The sequence below is a fragment of the Lissotriton helveticus genome, chromosome 6 (genome assembly GCF_964261635.1).
Source record: "Lissotriton helveticus chromosome 6, aLisHel1.1, whole genome shotgun sequence".
Classification (NCBI taxonomy): domain Eukaryota; kingdom Metazoa; phylum Chordata; class Amphibia; order Caudata; family Salamandridae; genus Lissotriton; species Lissotriton helveticus.
In genome coordinates, this window is record NC_136067.1 from 720,074,282 (window position 1) to 720,095,769 (window position 21,488).

Here is a 21,488-nt window from a genome sequence, read left to right on the forward strand (position 1 = left end):
ATTCTTTATTCGTCAAGTCCTGCCATAAAAGTTCACTTATATACAGTTCACATACAAAAACTTTAAAGCAATAAAATCAATAAAAAAATGTAAAACCATCATAAAAACCATTAATGAGCATATCTTATATGACAGCTTAATCAATAGACATTACCAGTCATGAAATTTCACAGTGCGGCTGGAGCCATTTAGCTTGTACTTCTGTGCTCCAGGAGCACCTCGTTTAGGTGGGGCTAAAATTTGTATACGGGTCACGTTACCAACAATAAAGGACAGTGTAGTACAGTTCTCAGGGCCCTACACTACCCTGTCTGTTTCTCTATACTCCCATTAAAAACATCAACAACTGTCCCATTGTGTATGACATTTCTACGTCCAACTTCTGCAGATCTGGAACAGTCTGGCATGAGCCAAGCTGTAGAGTCTTGGGGAACATTTCAAGCCACTGTTTCTGGGTTTATGGTATCCTCATTAACCGTGTGTTCTTTTGACTTACCACCCTTGTCCTTAAGTCCTGGTGGGAACATCAATTGTTGCTATAGCTTTCCGATGAAGACTAGAGTGACATCCTTCAAAATGCATGATCAGGAGCACTGGGAAGTGCAACATAACCTTGGATATTTCACAATGCTGTATCAATGGCTCTAGTCCCTGGCTAGACTGCAAGCACTAAATCTGTGCCCTGCCTCATTTTGAAATGTGACCTAAAGAGGTGCAGTGTGACTTATCTTGAGAAAAACAAATGCAAATTGCTTGATCAAATGCCCAAATTGGATGTAGCGTGAGGTAGGTTTTTGAAACTCTAATCAAATCAGAAGTACCCCAAGTCTAGTATGAGGTTAAATGGCTGATTTCTCATTGCAAGCATTATGAAGTTTGTATGTTTAAATCCTCCTGGCCAATCATTGAGTGAAATTATTAAAGATGTTTCCTCTTGTGAGTTTTATACTCTCAAGAGTCTATATGTCTTACCATAGCACCCTTTCAAGCATCACAGTATGAATAGCCACATATGGTCTTACTGTTATGTTCATTTTTGGAGAGGCTACCAGGACTGCATGAAGACTAGTCTTAGGGATCACTACAGTACAACATCATGGAATTGCACTATGCCCCTCACAATATTGACGTGGTACAAAAGGAGGTGGTGATGGACGGAGCATCTGAAACAATCAAACACTCACATCCAGTCAACACATCTGGGTTTAATCCATCACCGTTCTTTAGCTCACTCTGCCACCCCAGTTCAGACATGGCCATATGCAAATCAGTCTGACCCTGTGCCTCATGGGAACAGTCCAGCCGAACTGCCAAGCCATGCCTTCCCTGGACCGGAAACAAGCTTCCGAGGACCGGTTTCTGGCATTTCAGCCGTCTACAGCCCGGCTTGCTTGAATCCAGTGGCAAAGTGAGCAAGGGACTCACGTCTGAGCATACCCTGCCAACTTATGGCGAACAAAGTGGTACAAAAGGGGGTGGTGATGGACGGAGCCTCTGAACCAATCAAACACTCACACCCAGTCAACAGATCTGGGTTTAATCCATCACCATTCTTTAGCCCCATCTGCCACCCCAGTTCAGACATGGCCATATGCAAATCAGTCCAGAAACAAGCTTCCGAGGACCGGTGAGTCCCTTGCTCACTTTGCCACTGGATTCAAGCAAGCCGGGCTGAAGACGGCTGAAATGCCAGAAACCGATCCTCGGAAGCTTGTTTCCCGTCCAGGGAAGGTATGGCTTGGCAGTACCCCCTTTTGTACCACTTTGTTTGCCACAAGTTGGCAGGGTATGCTCAGACGTGAGTCCCTTGCTCACTTTGCCACTGGATTCAAGCAAGCCGGGCTGAAGACGGCTGAAATCCAACAATTTTACATTCAATGATAAACACTATCTGCAGATATCTATTTGCACTATCTTTCTTTCTTTGAGTGTTTTTTTTCCCTTTACTTCTGGATGTACTGTTTAAAATCATTGCATCCAGATGGACTGAACATTACTGACAATACAACCTGATCACTGCATATCTCAAGAACTCTCAGGACTGCATTGATTCCACATTCCAAATGGAATCTTCACTCATGATGCTTTTTGAAAATTCAGCTGTGTCATCTGTGCAGCCAGTGAGCTTACCATCTTGAAACTACCTGAGGAAGGCGGAAGCTGAAACGTTGTAGTGGAAATATATTTTGGTTCTTTGGTGAATCTATTTGTTTGAGTCACTTCTTTCTTGGATATTTTATTTCTTTTTGACTCATTGTATCCTTTGGGATCCAGATTTTTGCCCTGGCTGGCTGTTGTTTTCTTGTGATCCTTCATCCTCAAGTATATATATATATATAATATATATATATATTATGAAATCCTGTCAGTACGGCAGCCACGTCTTCACTCACGCATCGCCAGCAAACAGGACACGGACCCAAAATTCGTGCTTCAAATTTTATTCACCCAAGAGTCAGAGACGCGTTTTGCAGCGCGGACGCCGCTTGTTCACTCGATATATATATATATGGATATCCACTCATGCTTACAGCCTTTGATCCCCATTTTAACTTCGCTTTCATGAATGTTATGTATTTCAATAGATTTTTTTATTTATTTAAAAAAAAAAAGACAATCTCCTGAGAGCCTGTACTTTGATATCAGGAACGTGAGCGAAGCCATAGATATTTCTAAGAAAATATATTAGACAAACAAAACACTTTAGTACTAAGATAAATATTAACCTTCTGCAACTAGTGCAATTAAAAAAGAACAATCACACTATTTGAAATCTACAATAAGGAAAAGGGAAAATTAGAGCAAAGCGAGCGGAGATTCAGTCATTCTGTGTAGACAGCTGAGCATGCTGAACAGAAGTCTTATTTCTTTAACCTTCTATATATAACCCATGAGCTGCTTGAAGTAGCTTATGAATACTAAAGTCGTCTAATTTCTGTACAAAGTTTTGTGTTTATTCACTGCCCAGACATCATGTTTGGAAATCATAGCAGTTGACTTTCATGCAACACTTTTAATCATACAGGAATACCTGGAAAAAAATATTTGTACATTAGTTTATGAGTGGCTTTCCAGATTTGATGAATCTTACTTTTTTTCCCACTTTTTGTATTTACCTCATCCTTGGTTTTCCTTTATCGTTCACTTCTTTCACTTGCCTCTTCGGGGTTTCTATTTCCCATTCACTTCTGTAATCGCCTCACCCGTGTTTTCACATAGCTCCAAACAACAAATGTGACAACAAGAGAAACATTGCAAAATTCATGTGGTTTGATTATTTGTCCTTGTGTTGGTCTACTTGCAGGTGATAAAAAATACATTATGGGACCAAAGTTTTCCACCCTGGACGCCACTGTGTTTGGACATCTGGCACAGGCCATGTGGACATTACCGGGAACCAGACCTGAGATGCTTATAAAAGGTTAGTCTCTAGAAAGATGGTTACACTTTACTAACTTGCATTAAGAACACTTGGACATGTGAACGATCAAAGGATGATGATGTGTTGTGACTGAGGCCATCTGATGGTAAGCCTTCAACAGCGATCGGATCTTTGAATGGACACATTCTTTTTAGTACTGTGAAATATTTTATCTCTGTACGTGTTATACCAGTTAGCTCATGAAATGCTGCATTAAGCCCATGTCGGGCCCCATTTTGCTGAGAAACCAATCTATACGAAGAAACAATGTGGCCCTTATTAAGAATGGCCTTTTATGTGTGGCTACTCATGTTATATCATGAATGAGGTGGTCTGCACACCTTATCTGTCTCAAATTAATACAAACTAATGAGCCTCCTTTTGAATGTGCGTGCGATACAGGGTAGTGCTTTGCCCCTTGCGCACTTTACATAAAACATGAAAGTGGGGAGCGCCGGGTCGATGCTCCACTCCCGGACTAACTGTGGATTTGATATCCTTTCAAGCAGTGCATCAGGGAGTGGAGCGTCGACCCGGCTACTCATGTTATAACACATATAGGAATTATAAGTTTGTTGAATTTTATCGCACCTGGTAAATACCACATCTCTGGATAAATTTCGGCACGTCAAACCTGACGATATTTAATGTTTTACGAGCACACAAAAAGTTTAGACATGGAGTTCGTATCAACAGTTCTTTATTCCAGTATTTAGTCCCTCCCTTGTACTTGGATTTTCCAACCTGCCGATAGTTATACGAGATAAAATGCATGGAGGCATGTGGGTTTTATGTGTGTTAGGCACCCAAATAAAATTATTTTTTAACCCAGGCTTACCACATGTAGAACACATTGAAGTGAGCTTCAGCTTACCCGCCCAAATGCCTAATCAGTGGGGTCGAGGCTAAGAAGTACAGACAGGATTGTTTTCTTATTGACTTTTTGTACTTATGCTTTCATTGGCCTGCTAAATTACAATATGTGTGGTTACTTCTGTTACCGCAAATATAAAAATTCTGAGTTTGTTGCAGCTAGTAATTAATGGGTGTGATAAAGGTCACATCCCTTGTTATATTTCAGCAGTTCAACCCTTATGGAATTTAAAGAGGGAAAATGCCTGATTTTGCGGGGATTCTGCACATACACAGAACTATGTGCAGGAAAACAGGACCTCAGTGTATAGGTGTTGTACCTTCCTACCACCTTAGTACCCAAAATCCCAAAACCGGCTAGCTGTAGTGTCTCCTACGTTCTCCTACATATTCACGAAGCTAAAAATGATTAGACAACCCCGAACACAACACTCCCAACTCTCTCAGTAATCACGGTAGCAAGACATACCCTTTCTCTCACTCACTCGTACTTGTCCACAATAAGGATTGTCAGAGTCACTGTACAGTTTAAAATGTTTATTTTAACTATCGTGCTCTATAGTGCAGTATACGAGCCACTACCATCAGCAACATGCATAAACCTAAAACGGTATACAACCTTTACAACGCAACTTTTACCACGACCTACCATTACCACGCAACTTTTACAACGCAGGACCCTTTACCACGCATACCATTACAACGCTGGTATTTACAACGCAGGTACTTTTACAACGCATACCATTACAACGTAAGTATTGGTAAGTATATAATTTTATTTAAAATATTTTAGGTTTGGGTTTTGGGTAAATGGGTATTTTTAGGGTTCAGGGTCAGTTTTCAGTTTTTGGCTAAAGGGGTATTTTTAGGGTTCAGGGTCAGTTTTCAGTTTTTGGGTAAAGGGGTATTTTTAGGGTTCAGGGTCAGTTTTCAGTTTTTGGGTAAAGGGGTATTTTTAGGGTTCAGGGTCAGTTTTCAGTTTTTGGGTACAGGGGTATTTTTAGGGTTCAGGGTCAGTTTTCAGTTTTTGGGTAAAGGGGTATTTTTAGGGTTCAGGGTCAGTTTTCAGTTTTTGGGTAAAGGGGTATTTTTAGGGTTCAGGGTCAGTTTTCAGTTTTTGGGTAAAGGGGTATTTTTAGGGTTCAGGGTCAGTTTTCAGTTTTTGGGGTACAGGGGTATTTTTAGGGTTCAGGGTCAGTTTTCAGTTTTTGGGGTACAGGGGTATTTTTAGGGTTCAGGGTCAGTTTTCAGTTTTTGGGGTGCAGGGGTATTTTTAGGGTTCAGGGTCAGTTTTCAGTTTTTGGGGTGCAGGGGTATTTTTAGGGTTCAGGGTCAGTTTTCAGTTTTTGGGGTACAGGGGTATTTTTAGGGTTCAGGGCTGGGTTTGGGTTTTGGGGTTCAGGGGTATTTTTAGGTTTTAGGGCTGGGTTTGGGTTTTGGGGTACAGGGGTATTTTTAACATATATATTTAAAAATTAATAATTAAATATTAACATAAATAATTAAAATATTAAATATTAAAATAATAATTTATTAATTAAAAAAATATTATTAATAATTATTTTACCATATTATTTACTTACCTATACTTACGTTGTAATGGTATGCGTTGTAATAGTACCTGCGTTGTAAATACCAGCGTTGTAATGGTATGCGTGGTAAAGGGTCCTGCGTTGTAAAAAATGCGTGGTAATGGTCTGCGTGGTAAAAGTCCGCGTTGTAACGTCATATATCCACCTAAAACAATTAGCATTGTTACAATACCATAGAATATAAAGGGGGATGTCATCATATACGGACAGTGGGAAAAGGACTGTAAGGCCTAACCACCCTCCCCTTGATAAGTTGAGGTTTATTATATAAAGGTAGATCTCTGGGCTTTGTCAGCAGACCCCATACCTTAGAGCCTAGATGGAAGGTTCACATTATAGGAACAGCATAGCTCTTCTCCAAGGGACGTCTCTCTCCAAGTGTGTGTTAACAACATGTGCCCCCGTAATATCAAAGCATGTATTTTCCAGCAGCGCAGCTGTGTTTAGCATGTTTTGTCTAGGTGCTAGGGACTGACCACAACAGAATAACAAGGGGCATGTTTATCGACCTTGCACATCACGTTCAGACTAAACTCCAGGAATAAGCAGAGAACGCAGAAAGCAGACAGTTCTCATGTGATAGGCACAAAGTCTTGCAAAATGAAGTCATGTAGTAACGTGGGCAAAAGCAGCATCATGGCCGCAAAGCTCATGATAACTTAGCAATGTTGATAATGACCCTAACTGCCATATAACACTGGCAAGTACTAGGACTTGCAGATATTGGTGTGGTGTGAGTTTTTATCAGGTGTGAACTCGCACCGAACACAAGGCTACTCATAAAGAGGATCTTTGGTGCTATTCTTCATATATTGTCATTACCTCATCTACTGTTTATGACGCCCCTCTGATCTGAATCTACCCAGTTTGGCATTAGAATTTCTAGCCAATTTTGGCCAGAAAACCTTGGTAAAGAGCTTGGTATCTGTGTTCAGGAGCGATATCGGCCTATATGAGCTACAATTCTTGGGATCCACCCGTTTCTTTTTAAATGCACTTATGGCCTTGAACTCAATATACCCGTCTGCTGACCTTTTCTAGATGGCTGGCTCTAAGGTGGAATGACTGGTGCCACTGCACCGGGCACTGAAGTGGAGTGGGGGTGACATGTTTGCAAGTATATTATCGTTTTAATAGCACCTGCTGCCACATTCCATGCCTCCAGCAATTTTCAGGCATCAATAAGAATGTCAAGATAACTCCAGTGATTAATGTTCTTCCTGGTGAGAGACTGGAGTTTTGTCTAGTGGAAGTGTTGACTCAACGTAAGGTAGTGCAGAGGGTTAATATGCCTACGGCAAAGAACGTGTACTATGCAGATCACACAGTGCATATAATCTAAATAGGTCTGTGGGTTACTGCTTTTGTCAGAGAGATACTTTTATTTCTTGCAGTTTATAAGTTAAAATCCTAATATAGACCTGTTGGACTTGGCCTTGTTGGCTAAAGTTCACTTAAACTTTTTGCTTTTCCCCTCGAATGTTTTCCTGACAGAGAGCTGCAGAGTTGAAATGAAATGAAATGAAATGAAATTGGGTTTATAAAGCGCATGGCTGCCCTGAGGCGTCCCAGCGCTGGTAGACTAATAACAGAAAACTCAAGAAGGGAAAGGTTTTAAGAAGTATTAGGGAAGAGAAAGGTTTTAAGTGCTTTTCTAAATTTCAAGTAGGAGGATTCCATCCGGAGATCCCTGGGAAGTGCGTTCCACTTTTTTGCCGCATTCAACGAGAACCGGCGGCCACCGGTGCGGGCTTTCCTCACTCTTGGTGTGATGGCCAGATTTTCTCCGTCGGACCGAAGGGCCCAAGTCGATTTGTAGGGGCGAATCAACCCTCTCAAGGCCGGTGGGCCTTTACCCTGCAGTGTTTTATGAGCGATGCAGAGTGACTTAAAGGTAATTCGCTCCTGAATTGGGAGCCAGTGAAGGGCTTTTCACAATGGTTTGGCTGAAGCCCGTCTAGGCGCCCCCATAAGCAACCTGGCTGCAGCGTTCTGTACTCGCTGCAGGGTGTTAATAGAAGCCTGAGGCGCAGCCAGGAGGAGAGCGTTGCCATATCCAGTCTGGACAAAATTAGGCCCTGGATTAGTAGCTTTCTCGATTGAAAAGGCAAGAGGGGTAGAACTTTCCGAACTGCCCGCAGCAAGCCAAAACAACCTCCTGCAACTTTCTGCGCATGGGTCTTGAATGTTAATTGGGGTTCAAACCAAACCCCGAGGCTTTTAATTTTCTCCTTGGGTGGGGGTAATTCACCCATGCAAGGAGGCCAAAGCTCAGAGGGCAGGGATGTAAATTGGTGACCCAGGACCATGATCTCAGTCTTAGCTCCATTCAGTTTGAGCTTTGAGTCGGTCATCCAGGAGGAAATTGCAGTTAGGCATCTCGGGAGGTCATCTGGGCCTCCCCCTTGTTGCGACAGCGAGACGACAAGTTGTGTGTCGTCTGCGTAGCTGATGGATTTGATCCCGAAGGGGGCTACTACCTCCTCTAACGGGGCCATATAAACATTAAACAATGTGGGACTCAGGGAGGAGCCCTGAGGAACCCCACACTGAAGGGGAGTGGATTTGGACATAGATCCATTTTCCCATATCCTAAAGGATCGTTTGTCCAGGAAAGATTCCAGCCATCTGAGGGCTGACCCTGTGATGCCTAATTTGGCAAGACGTTGGACCAAGGTTACGTGGTCAACGGTGTCGAATGCAGCGCTTAGATCCAGGAGGGTCAGGGCCGCTGATCCCCCTGAATCTAAGATGCATCTTGCCTCTTCCGTCACCGCTATGAGGGCGGTGTCAGTGCCCTGACCTGGGCGAAAACCCGTTTGGGAATCGCTCAATAGGCCATTGGTCTCCAAGAACTCTGAGAGCTGCCTATTCACCACCTTTTCGGCCACTTTGCCCAGTCCCGGTAGCAAGGAGATTGGGCAAAAATTGGCCAAATCGGAGGTGTCTAGTCCCGGTTTCTTTAGAAGCGTTTTCATTTTGGCCTGTTTCCAGCTCGGGGGAACTGTGCCCGTGGTGAATGAGGTGTTTAACAACTCTGTGGCCATAGGGGCAATGGTGCTCATAATTTGTTTAAGGATATGCATCGGGGCTGGGTCAGAAGGAGAGCCACTTTTTATATTAGATAGTGTGTTGCAAAAGTCTTCCATGGTAATACAGCTGAACGCCTCGAGTTGGGGGCTAGTAGAAACGGGGAGAGGGGCTTCAGTAGATAGTGTAGCAGGCGATTGAGGGAGGCTATCGAGGATTTTCTGTATCTTTCCGTCAAAGAACTCTGCTAGCTGGTCGCATCTTAGTTCGGGGTCATTATGTGCGGTTGGTGGGGCTGGGATTTTGAGAAGCTGATTGACGATTTTGAACGTTTCCCTGGAGGAGTTAGCTGACTGTCTAATTTTCTCCTCAAAGAAGTCTGCCTTGGATTTCTGCCGTGCGGCTTTATAGAGTCTCAGGGCAGCCTGGTAGGAGGTTTTGCTATTGAGTGCCCAGTCTTTCCTCCACATACGCTCCGATTTTTTACAAGCTTTTCTGAGATCTCTTAATTCGGTCGTGAACCAGGGGGATTTAAAAGTACTGCTCTTTTTTGTTATCAATTTAAGGGGCAGAACCGTGTCCAGGGAATTAGTAAGCCAATTGTGGAAGTTTATATCTGCTTGCAGGACATCGGATTCTGCAGAGGGAATCGATTGTTCAAGGGCAATTTTCAGGCTTTCCAACGATAGCCTCGGCCAGGCTCTTTGAAGTATACGGGGACGAGAGGCCCTGATCTTTTCGGGATGGATTTCCCAAGAGAAAGGCACTACAAAATGGTCCGACCATGGTAGGGGCAGAGGGGGTTTGACTACAAGCTGGGAGTTGTTTGAAAAGATAGGGTCCAACAAGTGGCCTTTGTTATGGGTAGCTTCCTTGTTTACAAGATCAAGTTCAAAGGTTTTGAGGTTTGAAATTAGATCGGCAGCTAGTTTATCATTGAGATCGTCAAAATGCAGGTTCAGGTCTCCAAGAACCAGAAAGTTGGAGGCCCGGGCTGCTTCTGCTAAGGTAGCTTCTAGTAGGGAATCTGAGAAATGTTTTAGACTTCCCGGCGGGCGATAGATGAGGAATCCTGAGAGGGAATAAGTAGGTGTAAGCTGGATACTAAAACATGCACTTTCTGAGTCTAAAATTCCGCCTTCCTCAAGTCTACAGGTCAGGGAATCTTTGTAAATTATAGCGAGACCCCCGCCCTTCCCTTTGTCTCTATTCTGATGCTGGATGTTAAAGCCGCATGGAAGTGCAGAGATAATGTCAAAATCTGTGTTAGAAGATAGCCATGTCTCCGTAAGGAAGAGCAAGTCGAGGTTACATTCTTCAATCAGCAGATTAATCTCTACCGCATGCTTTGGCAGAGATCTGCAGTTGAGTAACGCCATCTTCAATACTCGACCAGCCTTCTTGCCGTTTGTCTCCCCCGGGATGGGGTCAGGACAGACTTGGCAACGACAGAATGGGGGGTTAGTCCAGTCCCGCTGATGGCACCCCAGGTCCCCATGATGTCGTAGCGCCAAGAGTTCCTCCCTCGAGAGTCTCATGGGTCCCGGAGGAGCCACGGGCATAGTGGCAGGCCCTAGGCCCGGTCTAGCGCACCATTGCCACGCCCGCTGCGCCCCCCCCGCTGCGCGGACGGAAATTAGACTTCATTTTAAAGCGCCCGGGCCGTAATTCGCCCGACCGCTAGAGCGCTAACCGTGCTTTTCCCCAAAGATGGCGGCCAAAATCGTCGCCCTCCGGGAAGCCTATCTGAGTCCGAGTGTGGCCCTGAGTCGGCCCTCGGTATGCCTGACACGGGTACAATTGAGCGCCCCAACAGTCCCAGGCAAAGTAAGTACAACAGTGCAATTAAACACCACAACAACAATTTTTAAAAACAGGTATTTGTGCAAAATCAGCAATTAAAAATAAAGGTCAGTTGCCTAACTCCCGGCTTTCCGCCTCAGGAGTGCTCTGTTATTACTGGGTAAGGTATAGCGATGCTCCTCGCTCTGTCAATTGCTTTTAAAGCGCCCGGGCCGTAATTCGCCCGAGCGCTAGAGCGCTAACCGTGCTTTTCCCCAAAGATGGCGGCCAAAATCGTCGCCCTCCGGGAAGCCTATCTGAGTCCGAGTGTGGCCCTGAGTCGGCCCTCGGTATGCCTGACGCGGGTACAATTGAGCGCCCCAACTGTCCCAGGCAAAGTAAGTACAGCAGTGCAATTAAACACCACAACAACAATTTTTAAAAACAGGTATTTGTGCAAAATAAGCAATTAAAAATAAAGGTCAGTTGCCTAACTCCCGGCTTTCCGCCTCAGGAGTGCTCTGTTATTACTGGGTAAGGTATAGCGATGCTCCTCGCTCTGTCAATTGCTTTTAAAGCGCCCGGGCCGTAATTCGCCCGACCGCTAGAGCGCTAACCGTGCTTTTCCCCAAAGATGGCGGCCAAAATCGTCGCCCTCCGGGAAGCCTATCTGAGTCCAAGTGTGGCCCTGAGTCGGCCCTCGGTATGCCTGACGCGGGTACAATTGAGCGCCCCAACTGTCCCAGGCAAAGTAAATACAACAGTGCAATTAAACACCACAACAACAATTTTTAAAAACAGGTATTTGTGCAAAGTAAGCAATTAAAAATAAAGGTCAGTTGCCTAACTCCCGGCTTTCCGCCTCAGGAGTGCTCTGTTATTACTGGGTAAGGTATAGCGATGCTCCTCGCTCTGTCAATTGCTTTTAAAGCGCCCGGGCCGTAATTCGCCCGACCGCTAGAGCGCTAACCGTGCTTTTCCCCAAAGATGGCGGCCAAAATCGTCGCCCTCCGGGAAGCCTATCTGAGTCCGAGTGTGGCCCTGAGTCGGCCCTCGGTATGCCTGACGCGGGTACAATTGAGCGCCCCAACTGTCCCAGGCAAAGTAAGTACAACAGTGCAATTAAACACCACAACAACAATTTTTAAAAACAGGTATTTGTGCAAAATAAGCAATTAAAAATAAAGGTCAGTTGCCTAACTCCCGGTTAGGGAGTTAGATGCTGTAGGTACGTGCCACTGCTAATCAGTGTGCAAGCACAGATGTTCCCTGTATACATTGTAGTGGTGTTTGGTTGTCTCTGATTGGTATGTTTGCCTTACTAGCTAGATCCCTAAGTGATGTGCACTGTGTGTGCCAGAGCTAGTACTAAAGAAATGCTGAGAGAGGGAACACAGGTCTTCAGTGTAGGGCCTGCGCACATTATGCTAAATTAGCATGTTGTCCTGACAAGTGCTACCACTTGTCAGGACTTACTTTCCCTTTTACATACACATGGGGCACCCCTGTAGGACATCCTGGTTAACTCCTAGGCAGGGTGCAGTATAGGTAAAAGGCAGAACCTGTGCCAGTGTGGGTGCTAGGCCCTGACAGTGGAAAATACTCCATTTCATTTTCCCTGGTGAAAGGCCATCCTGCCCATAGGACAGAATGTGGGAGGTTGGGTGTAGTATTGTTAGCCTAGTTTCCCAAGAATTGGAAATGGATCAGTGAAGTTTGGTATGTCTGAGCTCGCAGCGTCATAACGCATCTTTTTGGGCAGATGGTTTTGTCGCTGTGTGTCCAGAAACCGCTATTTGAGAAAATGGCTGTGTTTGTGCTTTAGACCTTTTTCTATGTCTCAGCAGAATGTGAGTTGCCTGCCTGGATCTGGGAGAGATGAGAAAGGCTGAGAGAGGTCGTGCCCCAGGGGAGGGGTGGGGATGGCGCCAGGCTGCCCTGCACCTGGAGCGGGGAGAAGGAGAGGCTTTGCGAGGTGAAGAGGCCCCCAGTATCAAAGAGAGGATGGTGACACTGGGGGGAGATACGCAAGACTGATTTAGGGAGGGGTCGGGGACCCCTTAGCACAAGGAAACTTCAAAGACAATAAGGGGTATAACTGGAAGAACTAAAACCCCAAGATTTTGGTTATATTTATGATGTCGTCGAGAAAAGTCTCAGTATTGTTCAGAGAAGTGCTGGGAGCGCTTTGAAGACACCGTGGACTGGTCAAGCCTCTGGTGGATTTAACCTGTCCGCGATCAGGAAGAAAACCTCTGCCTCAAGAAGAGTTGCTGAATAGGCTGCGGGAGACACTTGACCCTTGCTTTGTGATCTGGGGCTTGTGGGCAGTTTGTAGCTCTTGACCGAGGAGAGACTGAAGGGGCGCTGCAGTGGGTTGTGCCCCCCTTCTTCCTGAGCAGGACTTTGCTGTGTGCTGTGTCCTGTACCCCAAGGACCCCAGGTGAGCTGGCTTCCTCTATTTTGCAACGTGTGTGAATCTAGTGATACAACGTACCCAACCTGTTGAGAACGGTTAAAAGTCAACGTAACTGTTGGTTAGAAGCAGTGGTTGGGGATTAGAACCGCCCAACCCACCGGAAACAATATTACCCAGTGTATATATGTGGGAGTTGTATCGTGTGGTCATTTCCTATATCTTTTTATATAGAGTATACTCGTTTTATACAAACTCGTGTGGAGTCCATTTGTGGTGACATCATTGGGATTGCTCTGGGGGTGGTTGCACATACTGAACACTCGTGCTTTGGAGATAAGCCTGGCTGCTCGTGTCAAGCTACTAAGGGGGTGAGCAGGGCTGTCTCGGATGGTGTCCTTTCTTGGCCTAACATGGGAGCGGGGAGGGTCCGGGTCGCGCACTTGACCACAACGGTGCACGTGGGAACTCCGGCTTCTAACAAGACAAGTGAACCATTAATTGTCATCAAAGAGCTGCATGCAAACTGCAAGGTATAGATTAAAGCTGTATGTTGTTTGTCCTAATCTTGCAAAAAGAGTTCATTTGGATAGAAATCCATTCTTATTATTAAAGGGAGTACCTTAGAATGGTGTTACATTTTAAATTCTGAAATTGTACTTTTCCAGACCAACGACTCAAACTACACAACCTACCAGTTTGGATGACATGTGACTCTCACACCTTTCAGTCCTCAGTCTTATTTAACATTTCCTTTACACTGATTTACACATGTCTGATTGTCTCTGCGAAATATGTGTGTGATGTAAAGTGCTCAGACACCTTACACTGGTATGAGTGGCGCTATAAAACTAAATTAATCTGAGAAAGAGTGGTTATGGAGACAAGTGTACTGTTAAAGTAATGGCAGTGAGGTTATCCGTGGCAGAGGTGGTCATTGGGGGGCGTCAACAAACATTGTCGCACAGGGCTCCACCAGTGCATAAGCCGGCTCTGCTTTTCTATTCTACATCTCAAATTATATTGGCTGTTACTTTCCCTTCTTTCTCTCATCAGGCTGCCGCTCTTTCTCTTGCACTTCTAGAATACTGTCTGCTGCAGCCCAACTCTTGCCTCTCTTAGAATTGCACTCCAAACCCACTTAATCATACTGCCTTTCTTAATTATCTTTGTGCTAAGCATTTACGTAACCAGTGTTTTAAATCTTATGTTTCTGGATTTCATTTCTTGTGTGCTTCACTGGTACCTAAAAAGTTGTTTGTTGATAATTCTCTATCAATAAACACGTAAAATGATATTTATAAGTTACACTAAGTGGTCAGAAAAATCTGGTCCTATAGACCATTCAATCTAATCATTGAAATCGAAGCTTTTTGCAGTCAGTATTTTTCCTCGCATCCTCGTTCACAATTATTTATTTTTGAGACTGTGTGGAAAAATATTTATAAAGGTATGCACACACTTCCTTAAAAAGGTTAAGGGCTTCCAGTCTTACAATAATACGTTTTATGTTGTCTTTTGTCTTTTGGGCAGGAATTGGGCAGGAAGACTTCGACGCATTATCAGTGCTATCAGCACTGTGCAACAAACAATTGACTCAGGCATGTCTGGGAGTAGTGACTGCCTGCACAAACAAGAAGTGCTGCGGTGTGTGGAGGTCGTGCAGGGGGCGTGGAGGGGAAGGTTTTAATAATTAGAAAAAAAGACTTACCCGAAGCTGCCGGCCGGCTTGCTCCGCAGTGTTCCTCTTCTTCTTGATACCAGCAGACACTGGGACAGCATCAGAGACTCCCGGCCTGAGCGGGCTGGTTTAACGCTTACTCAGGCACGCAGAGTCTGTGCTGTTTCTCCAATCCGGCTGTACAATACAGCTGGGTTGGAGAAACCTAACTGCGCATGTCTGTTTGGCCGGGCTAAGACGGTCGGCCAAACAGAGATGCTCACTTATAAGTACTCTCTGCTCCTCGATCCCATGGCCCAGCCCGGCCTGGCCCCGCCCCTGTCTAAACACGCTGGCTCAGCCAGAAGGTGAAGTCAAAAATTTAAAATAAAATATTGTTTTATTTTTCAGCTGCTGGCTCTGAGCATTGGTGCGACACTCCTCCTCCATTGCGCCACTGACTGGATGAAACCATTCCATGTCCTTGCTTTTCTGAGTGTGACAGCTAACTCCTTCGCCAGCATATCTCTTTCTACTCTCCCCCCTTCTCTATGTGGCATAGGCCACACCCGAAACAAGGATCGCCAAAAGACTGTGATATTAAATAGTGGTCAATATTCACCATTAACATTGTTTTTGGGTATGCAGACACCATGGCTTACTTCTTTGTGCTTACAGGCAGGGCCCTGTCAAGCATAGTGCAACTATGAAAGTCAAGCATCTTTAAGTGTGACCAACGGTTTATCAAATCTATTTTCTTTCAACGCATTGTCAGTGATTTTTGTTTGGTATTAAAATGGGGGCACTTCTTGATGTTTACCTGTGCCTGTATGCCTGAGCTGCAACAAATCTTGTTCCTGCAAAATTTCAGTATTTCCCAAATGAACTTTTGACTCATTCTTTTACATAAAGGGACATCCTTCTTAGATCATTTCTTGAAAACCTTTGAATTAAATCCCAAAGTGCATGCAGAGGAGCTTTGATAATGAATGATTAAGTGATACAGTCATAGTTCTTCCCGGATGTGGTAGGTGATTTAGGGTGGTAAACGTAATGAATATTCCCGCTGAACAGAATGTTCCTCCCAGTCTAACGCCTGGCCCCAACCCAAAAGAGTTTCAACGCCTAGTCATTATTAAATTATTTATATTTTCTGTCCATAAAATGTACACACTCTTTTACTGTAACTCTCCCAGATGTTGTGAGCTCGTGGCTAGGAATCTTTGTTGCTAAACATTAATTTGTGTACGTTCATGCCTGCCCGTCACAGAAGCTGGACTCATATGTCATGCACTTAACTTATGCATGCACCGTGTAGAGTACACCCTTTGGAATTACTAAACATGGCTGACAAACATGTACACAACACGAACACTGTACTACAAATGGTTCTGTCGGGTGGAACATCTCTTAGCATTCCATCATTAATATGTACACCAACAAATAGTAGCAGTGGGTCAGTGACTAATTATCTCAAGTATGTATCTGGAATAAAGGCACCTAACAGTGAATAGTGGACTAGCACTCAACTATGTGCAGAGAACTCTAACTACGGGTAAATATCTTTCCTGTGTGGAAAAATACCCATCAGTTGTCGATCCTATGCGCCCTGTTCATCATTTGGGTTCCTTCACACCGGGAAGGTAAGTTTTTACCACTGTAGGAAGCAAGAACTGGACAGTGGGAACCATGTATCAGGGTATGAATAGGCAACTGTAGAGCAGTGCATGTGAAAAGTGAAAAAAGTGAACTGTGATATGATCAGATAAAATTGGGTAGTAGAAAGGATAAACAACTTTATTAAACACCTTGATACTCCCAAATTAATAAAATGCGTGCGATAATAGTGACTTCACCATATAACCACTAATCCCTATATACGGTCAACATGTTTCTGAAGACTAAATTTGGAGCCTTAAAGGTATCCTGCTGCTTTCTTCAGGACCATAATTGCGACTGCTCAATAAAAAGGTGAAAAAAAAGGAAAAGCTATCACCTGGGTATTTAGTAGTTCTTCATTCTCCTCGCTTCCGTGATATCCAAATGGTCAAAAGAGAGGGGTGGCACCCATCCAGAAACATACAAAGAGACAAACAACCAGAAAAGCACAAAGTCAATTTGGTTACACTATTCATTCGTAACGTGCATAGGTGATTAGTTTGTAAAATCCAATCTTGTGTCTTAAAAATGACACCCACACTTTCATATTCGTAAAATGGCTACTCTCACTTACCAAATTTGGAGGAGAGAAACACTCCAACCCACCTGGCCACAGCTCAGGTAAATGGAGCTCCGCACTGATGAGCATGAAGAAAAATATTGAAAAAGACGGGTTACTCTGACATGTCAGAAAATACTAACTTCATAACACCATCCAAAATACAGCAAACAAGTATGGTGGTTTCAACTCTGTGCACAGCTGATTACAAATGTGATGGCGTTTACCTTTTCACAGAGCGCTAATATTTATTAGTGCGGTCTCTCTTCATACATTAATTATACGTTTTCTTTCGCCGGTATGCGGGTATTCGACAGCTGTTAAAACACTCGCTTCGCTTAATCAGACTTCCAAGTAACCACAGTCCGATAACTTTCTGGGACTTACTTCACCCGCCGACACTGTGTGCAGAATTAATATTGCCAGTGTGCAGACGGGACAACGTGCAACCGAGACCAAATCAGTTTGTTTCAAATATGCGCCATAGCTTTGAGACGGACACATCCTAGAGCGCGATGGCTTACCTTCCGGTCGGTACTCCAGACGTCCTTCTGGGCTGTCTGGGGAGGTGCCGACCGGAACAGAATTGGGATCTAAAAACTCTCTTTCCGTTGTGGTCAGTCGCGTAAAACGCGTCATCGCAGTGCGCCCTCTCCACAGTTCATGGGAAATGTAGTCCGTAAGATACTCATTCACGTAAACTGATATTAAATGCATATTAACTCAACTTCAATAACTTCCCTCGGTGCAAATAAACATTACAGCATTGACTTGTCAATTCGTAGATTAATAGTCCGTGGCATACTACTTCACGGAAAATGCTTTACTATGTATACGAACTCGATTGCAGTAACTACCCTTGGTAGAACAAACGATACAGTATGGAATTGTACGAACGGACGTATCTATCATAGCTCATCAAAAAGCAAACAATGCCTACCTATGACCAATACATTTAACAAGTGCAGCATTTATCTACTTGCCCCTGAGACAACTGAACCTTTTTGTGCCCCGTATTGTATAACTCGGGCGGCTACATTTTCGGTTTTAATGAGCCCGATGTAGTGGAGAGTCCCATGTATTCCGGATAGGGATAAGGAAGCGTGAATAATACATCACCGTCCTGATGGGTTTGCACTCAACTGAACAAATGCAATGTCCATTTCTATGACCAAACGTCACAATCGTATTATAGTATCTATACACTATACTTGGACCCATCAGAACTCATGACTATACATCATTTTTCATAAACTTCGTGTGTTATCATAATCCAGAGGCATAATTCAGAACCGAAAGGTAGGTGTCTAGGTGTTATAAGACACATCTCTTAGAGCGACATCCACGGAATGTCCTCATTTAAACCAGCCTTATCAGAATTTAATTTGAACACCCACTTCTGCTCAAGCCTGAACAGGGATTTCTTCACATCTGATACATGAGTTGGAATCATTGGCTGCTCAATTACAGTCCATTTAAGATGAGTAGGGCCATGACCTATTGCTAGAAAATGGTTAGTCATCTTGGTTGCTTGTCGCTGGCATCTGATTGAACTCTTATGCTCCGAGATTCGAACCTTTATTTTTCTAGTGGTTATCCCCACGTACCTCATATTGCAGGGACATGCAATGAGGTACACCAGATTGGCACTGTTACAGTTCGTAAAACGTCGCTGTAACCACGGTCTGTCAGTGCCTATATCAATGCTCGTTGTCTTTGAAGTTTGGGGACAGGCAGCACAATTCCCACAAGGATGGTGACCCCTAACTTCTGGCATGTCCCATAACGTCCTCACCGGTCGTGGCATGGTCATTTTTGGTCTTGTATGGACCAATTGGTCCTTCAGGTTCTGACCCCTTTTCCAGGCAAACAAAGGTGGAGGTAATCTGTCGTTTACTGTATTGAGAATTGCCCAATGCTTTTTCACAATTTGCTGAATTTTATTGGATTGTGTAGAAAAGGTACTGACACAAGTCATCCGATCCTGTTTTTCTTTGGGAGGACATATTTCCAACAGGCTCTCACGATTGTTATTAGAGGCTCTCTTTTTTCATCTGCGAATCAGATTTTTGGGACAGTTCTTAGCAACCAGATTTGCCTCTAAACTCTTGGCATGTTTCTCAAATGTTGGTTTAGTTGAGCAGTTGCGTTGTATCCTTAAAAATTGCCCAAATGGTAAATTATCCCGTAGGGCTTTAGGATGGCAACATTGATAGCTCAACAGGGAGTTTCTAGCCATTGGCTTACGATACAGTTCTGATTGAAGTCCAGAGTCGGTGAGTGAAATGAGTAGATCTAAAAAAGCTAGCTGCTGCTTACTGCTTTCCACCGTGAAGCGTAAGAAACGGTTCCTATTATTTAGCCAGAGATGAAAACTCTCAAGGTCATTCACTGAGCCTCGCCACACCACCAGAACATCGTCTATATAACGTCTCCACACCCGCAGGTTACTGCGGTATGGATTCGCTTCACTGAGGACATGTTCTTGTTCAAACTGATGTACATACAGGTTAGCGAGACTAGGGGCAAAAACGCTGCCCATACTAGTCCCGCTAACCTGCAGATAAAAAGTGTCTTCAAACTGAAATTTTTTTCCAGTCATTGCTATTGTTGCCGATGTCATGATAAGATTGGCTGGTGTGATGGAATTGAGCTCCCTTGTGGTTAACAGCCTCTCTACCACCTCCAAAGTCTCTGTCTACGGTATAGAGGTATAGAGGTATAGAGGGATTCTACGTCAAACGAGACGAGTAGATCCAAATCCTTGTCAAACTCAATCTCTGGTAAAATCCTGAGGACGTCCTTAGTGTCCTTCAAAAAAGTAGGCATTTCTCTTACAATGGGTTTCAAAAAGAAATCCACAATGAAGACAGTGGCTCTAATAAAGAACCTATTCCCGATATTATCGGACGGCCTGGTGGGGGCCGTTGTGCTTTTTGTACTTTCGGTAGTACGTAAAAATATGGAACCACCAGATTCACTGCACACAGATATTGTGCCTCCTTTCCTGTCAGCCATCCTTCCGACAAGGCCTCTTCCACAACAGTGGTGATCACTATAGAGAGTCTCTCAGTAGGGTCTTCACTCAGTCTGCGATATGATTTCACATCATTCAGTTGCCGAAGGCATTCATCCCGGTAGGTGCCAGAGTCCATCAGGACTATGGCACCACCTTTGTCCGCTGGTTTAATTGTTAATGTCTCATTGTCTGTCAGACCTTTGAGAGCCTCTTGTTCTTTTCGAGAAAAATTTACGAAGGGTTTTTGGTGCTGTTGGAACAGGACCTTTAAGTCATGGTCCACTGCCTCCTCAAAAGCTGTAACCTTAGCAGGAAGCCCCACAGTAGCAGGATTGAACGTTGATGGTCTTTTTAGGCCTGTATTCACCTCTTCAGACTGATCCAGGGTGTCTCCATTATTCTTAGAGAAAAGAAAGTGTAACCGGACCTTTCTGAAGAATTTCCCCATCTCTATTTGCGTGAGAAATGGGTTCCCTTTGTTTGTGGCCACAAAACCAAGCCCTCTATTTAGGACCTGTTCTTCCAGGTCAGTCAGTACATGGGAGCTTAGATTGATTACAAGGCCGGTGTCACTGACGTCCCTGGTTGTTCCAGGGGGATCTTCTTCCCATTCCTCAGATCCATTGTCCTGGGCGGCATATTCCATTTGACGTGCCCCTGTTGTTGGGCCCGTCTCCTGCCCCTCACCCTCCCATGACCAAACCCTAAAAAAGATTGTTGGTTATAATCAGGGTAGAATTGTTGGGGACCATATGGTCCCATGGGAGGCGGAAAAGATGGCGCCACGGCACCCCACGGATTAGGTTGCCACCAAGTTGGAAATGGCATTTGGCTAAAGTTTTGATTGAGTCCCCTTCGATTCCTCCTATTACCTCGCCCCGGTAGCTACTCTGACTGCTGCCAGGATTTGACTAATCAGAGTCACTAGATTTGTCCTCCGAGCTCGAGGTACCATACGTAGAGCCACCCCTCCGACCATTGTTGTTATAAGGTGTGGGTACATATGTATCACTCGTGTATGGATACGTTTTCTCAAACGTAAATTTGGCAAGGTCCTTCTTGAACTTCTCTAACTTAGCAAAGAGGATTGAATCTTTGAATTCTTTGCTAGTCTTGTTGCCTTCATCCTGATTCTTAGTGAAAGCTTTGCTGGAAATTGTTGTTTTTATTTGACCCTCAAGAATCTGAATCTCTATCAAAATCTTGTCTGCTGCTTTTTTTGCCGTCTTTATTATTAGCACGAGCCAATCTCGCGTACATTTCCAGGCGACTAAGGACCAGTTGCGCAAGAAATCCTTATCATCTAAGAAAAGACGTGGTGCATTCGTAACAATCAAGCCACCAGGGGCACAATTGCCACGCAAATATTCGGCCATTGATATCCCATGCACACAAATCGGGGCATGAGTCTTTTTCATTGTCAAGATCTTAACCCAGCCCTCATCACCACTGACCTGGAGAGTGGGCATGAGATCTA

General features: G+C 44.3%; 1 protein-coding gene across 1 annotated transcript in view; it reads left to right on the top strand.

Moving 5' to 3' along the window:
• FAXC (failed axon connections homolog, metaxin like GST domain containing) overlaps positions 1-21,488 on the top strand; it is a 341,056-nt gene that overhangs the window by 300,625 nt on the left and 18,943 nt on the right. Inside the window, exon 5 of the mRNA XM_078648216.1 lies at positions 3,305-3,421. Coding sequence (XP_078504342.1) covers positions 3,305-3,421 — 117 coding nt within the window. The remainder of the gene's footprint in view (positions 1-3,304; positions 3,422-21,488) is intronic.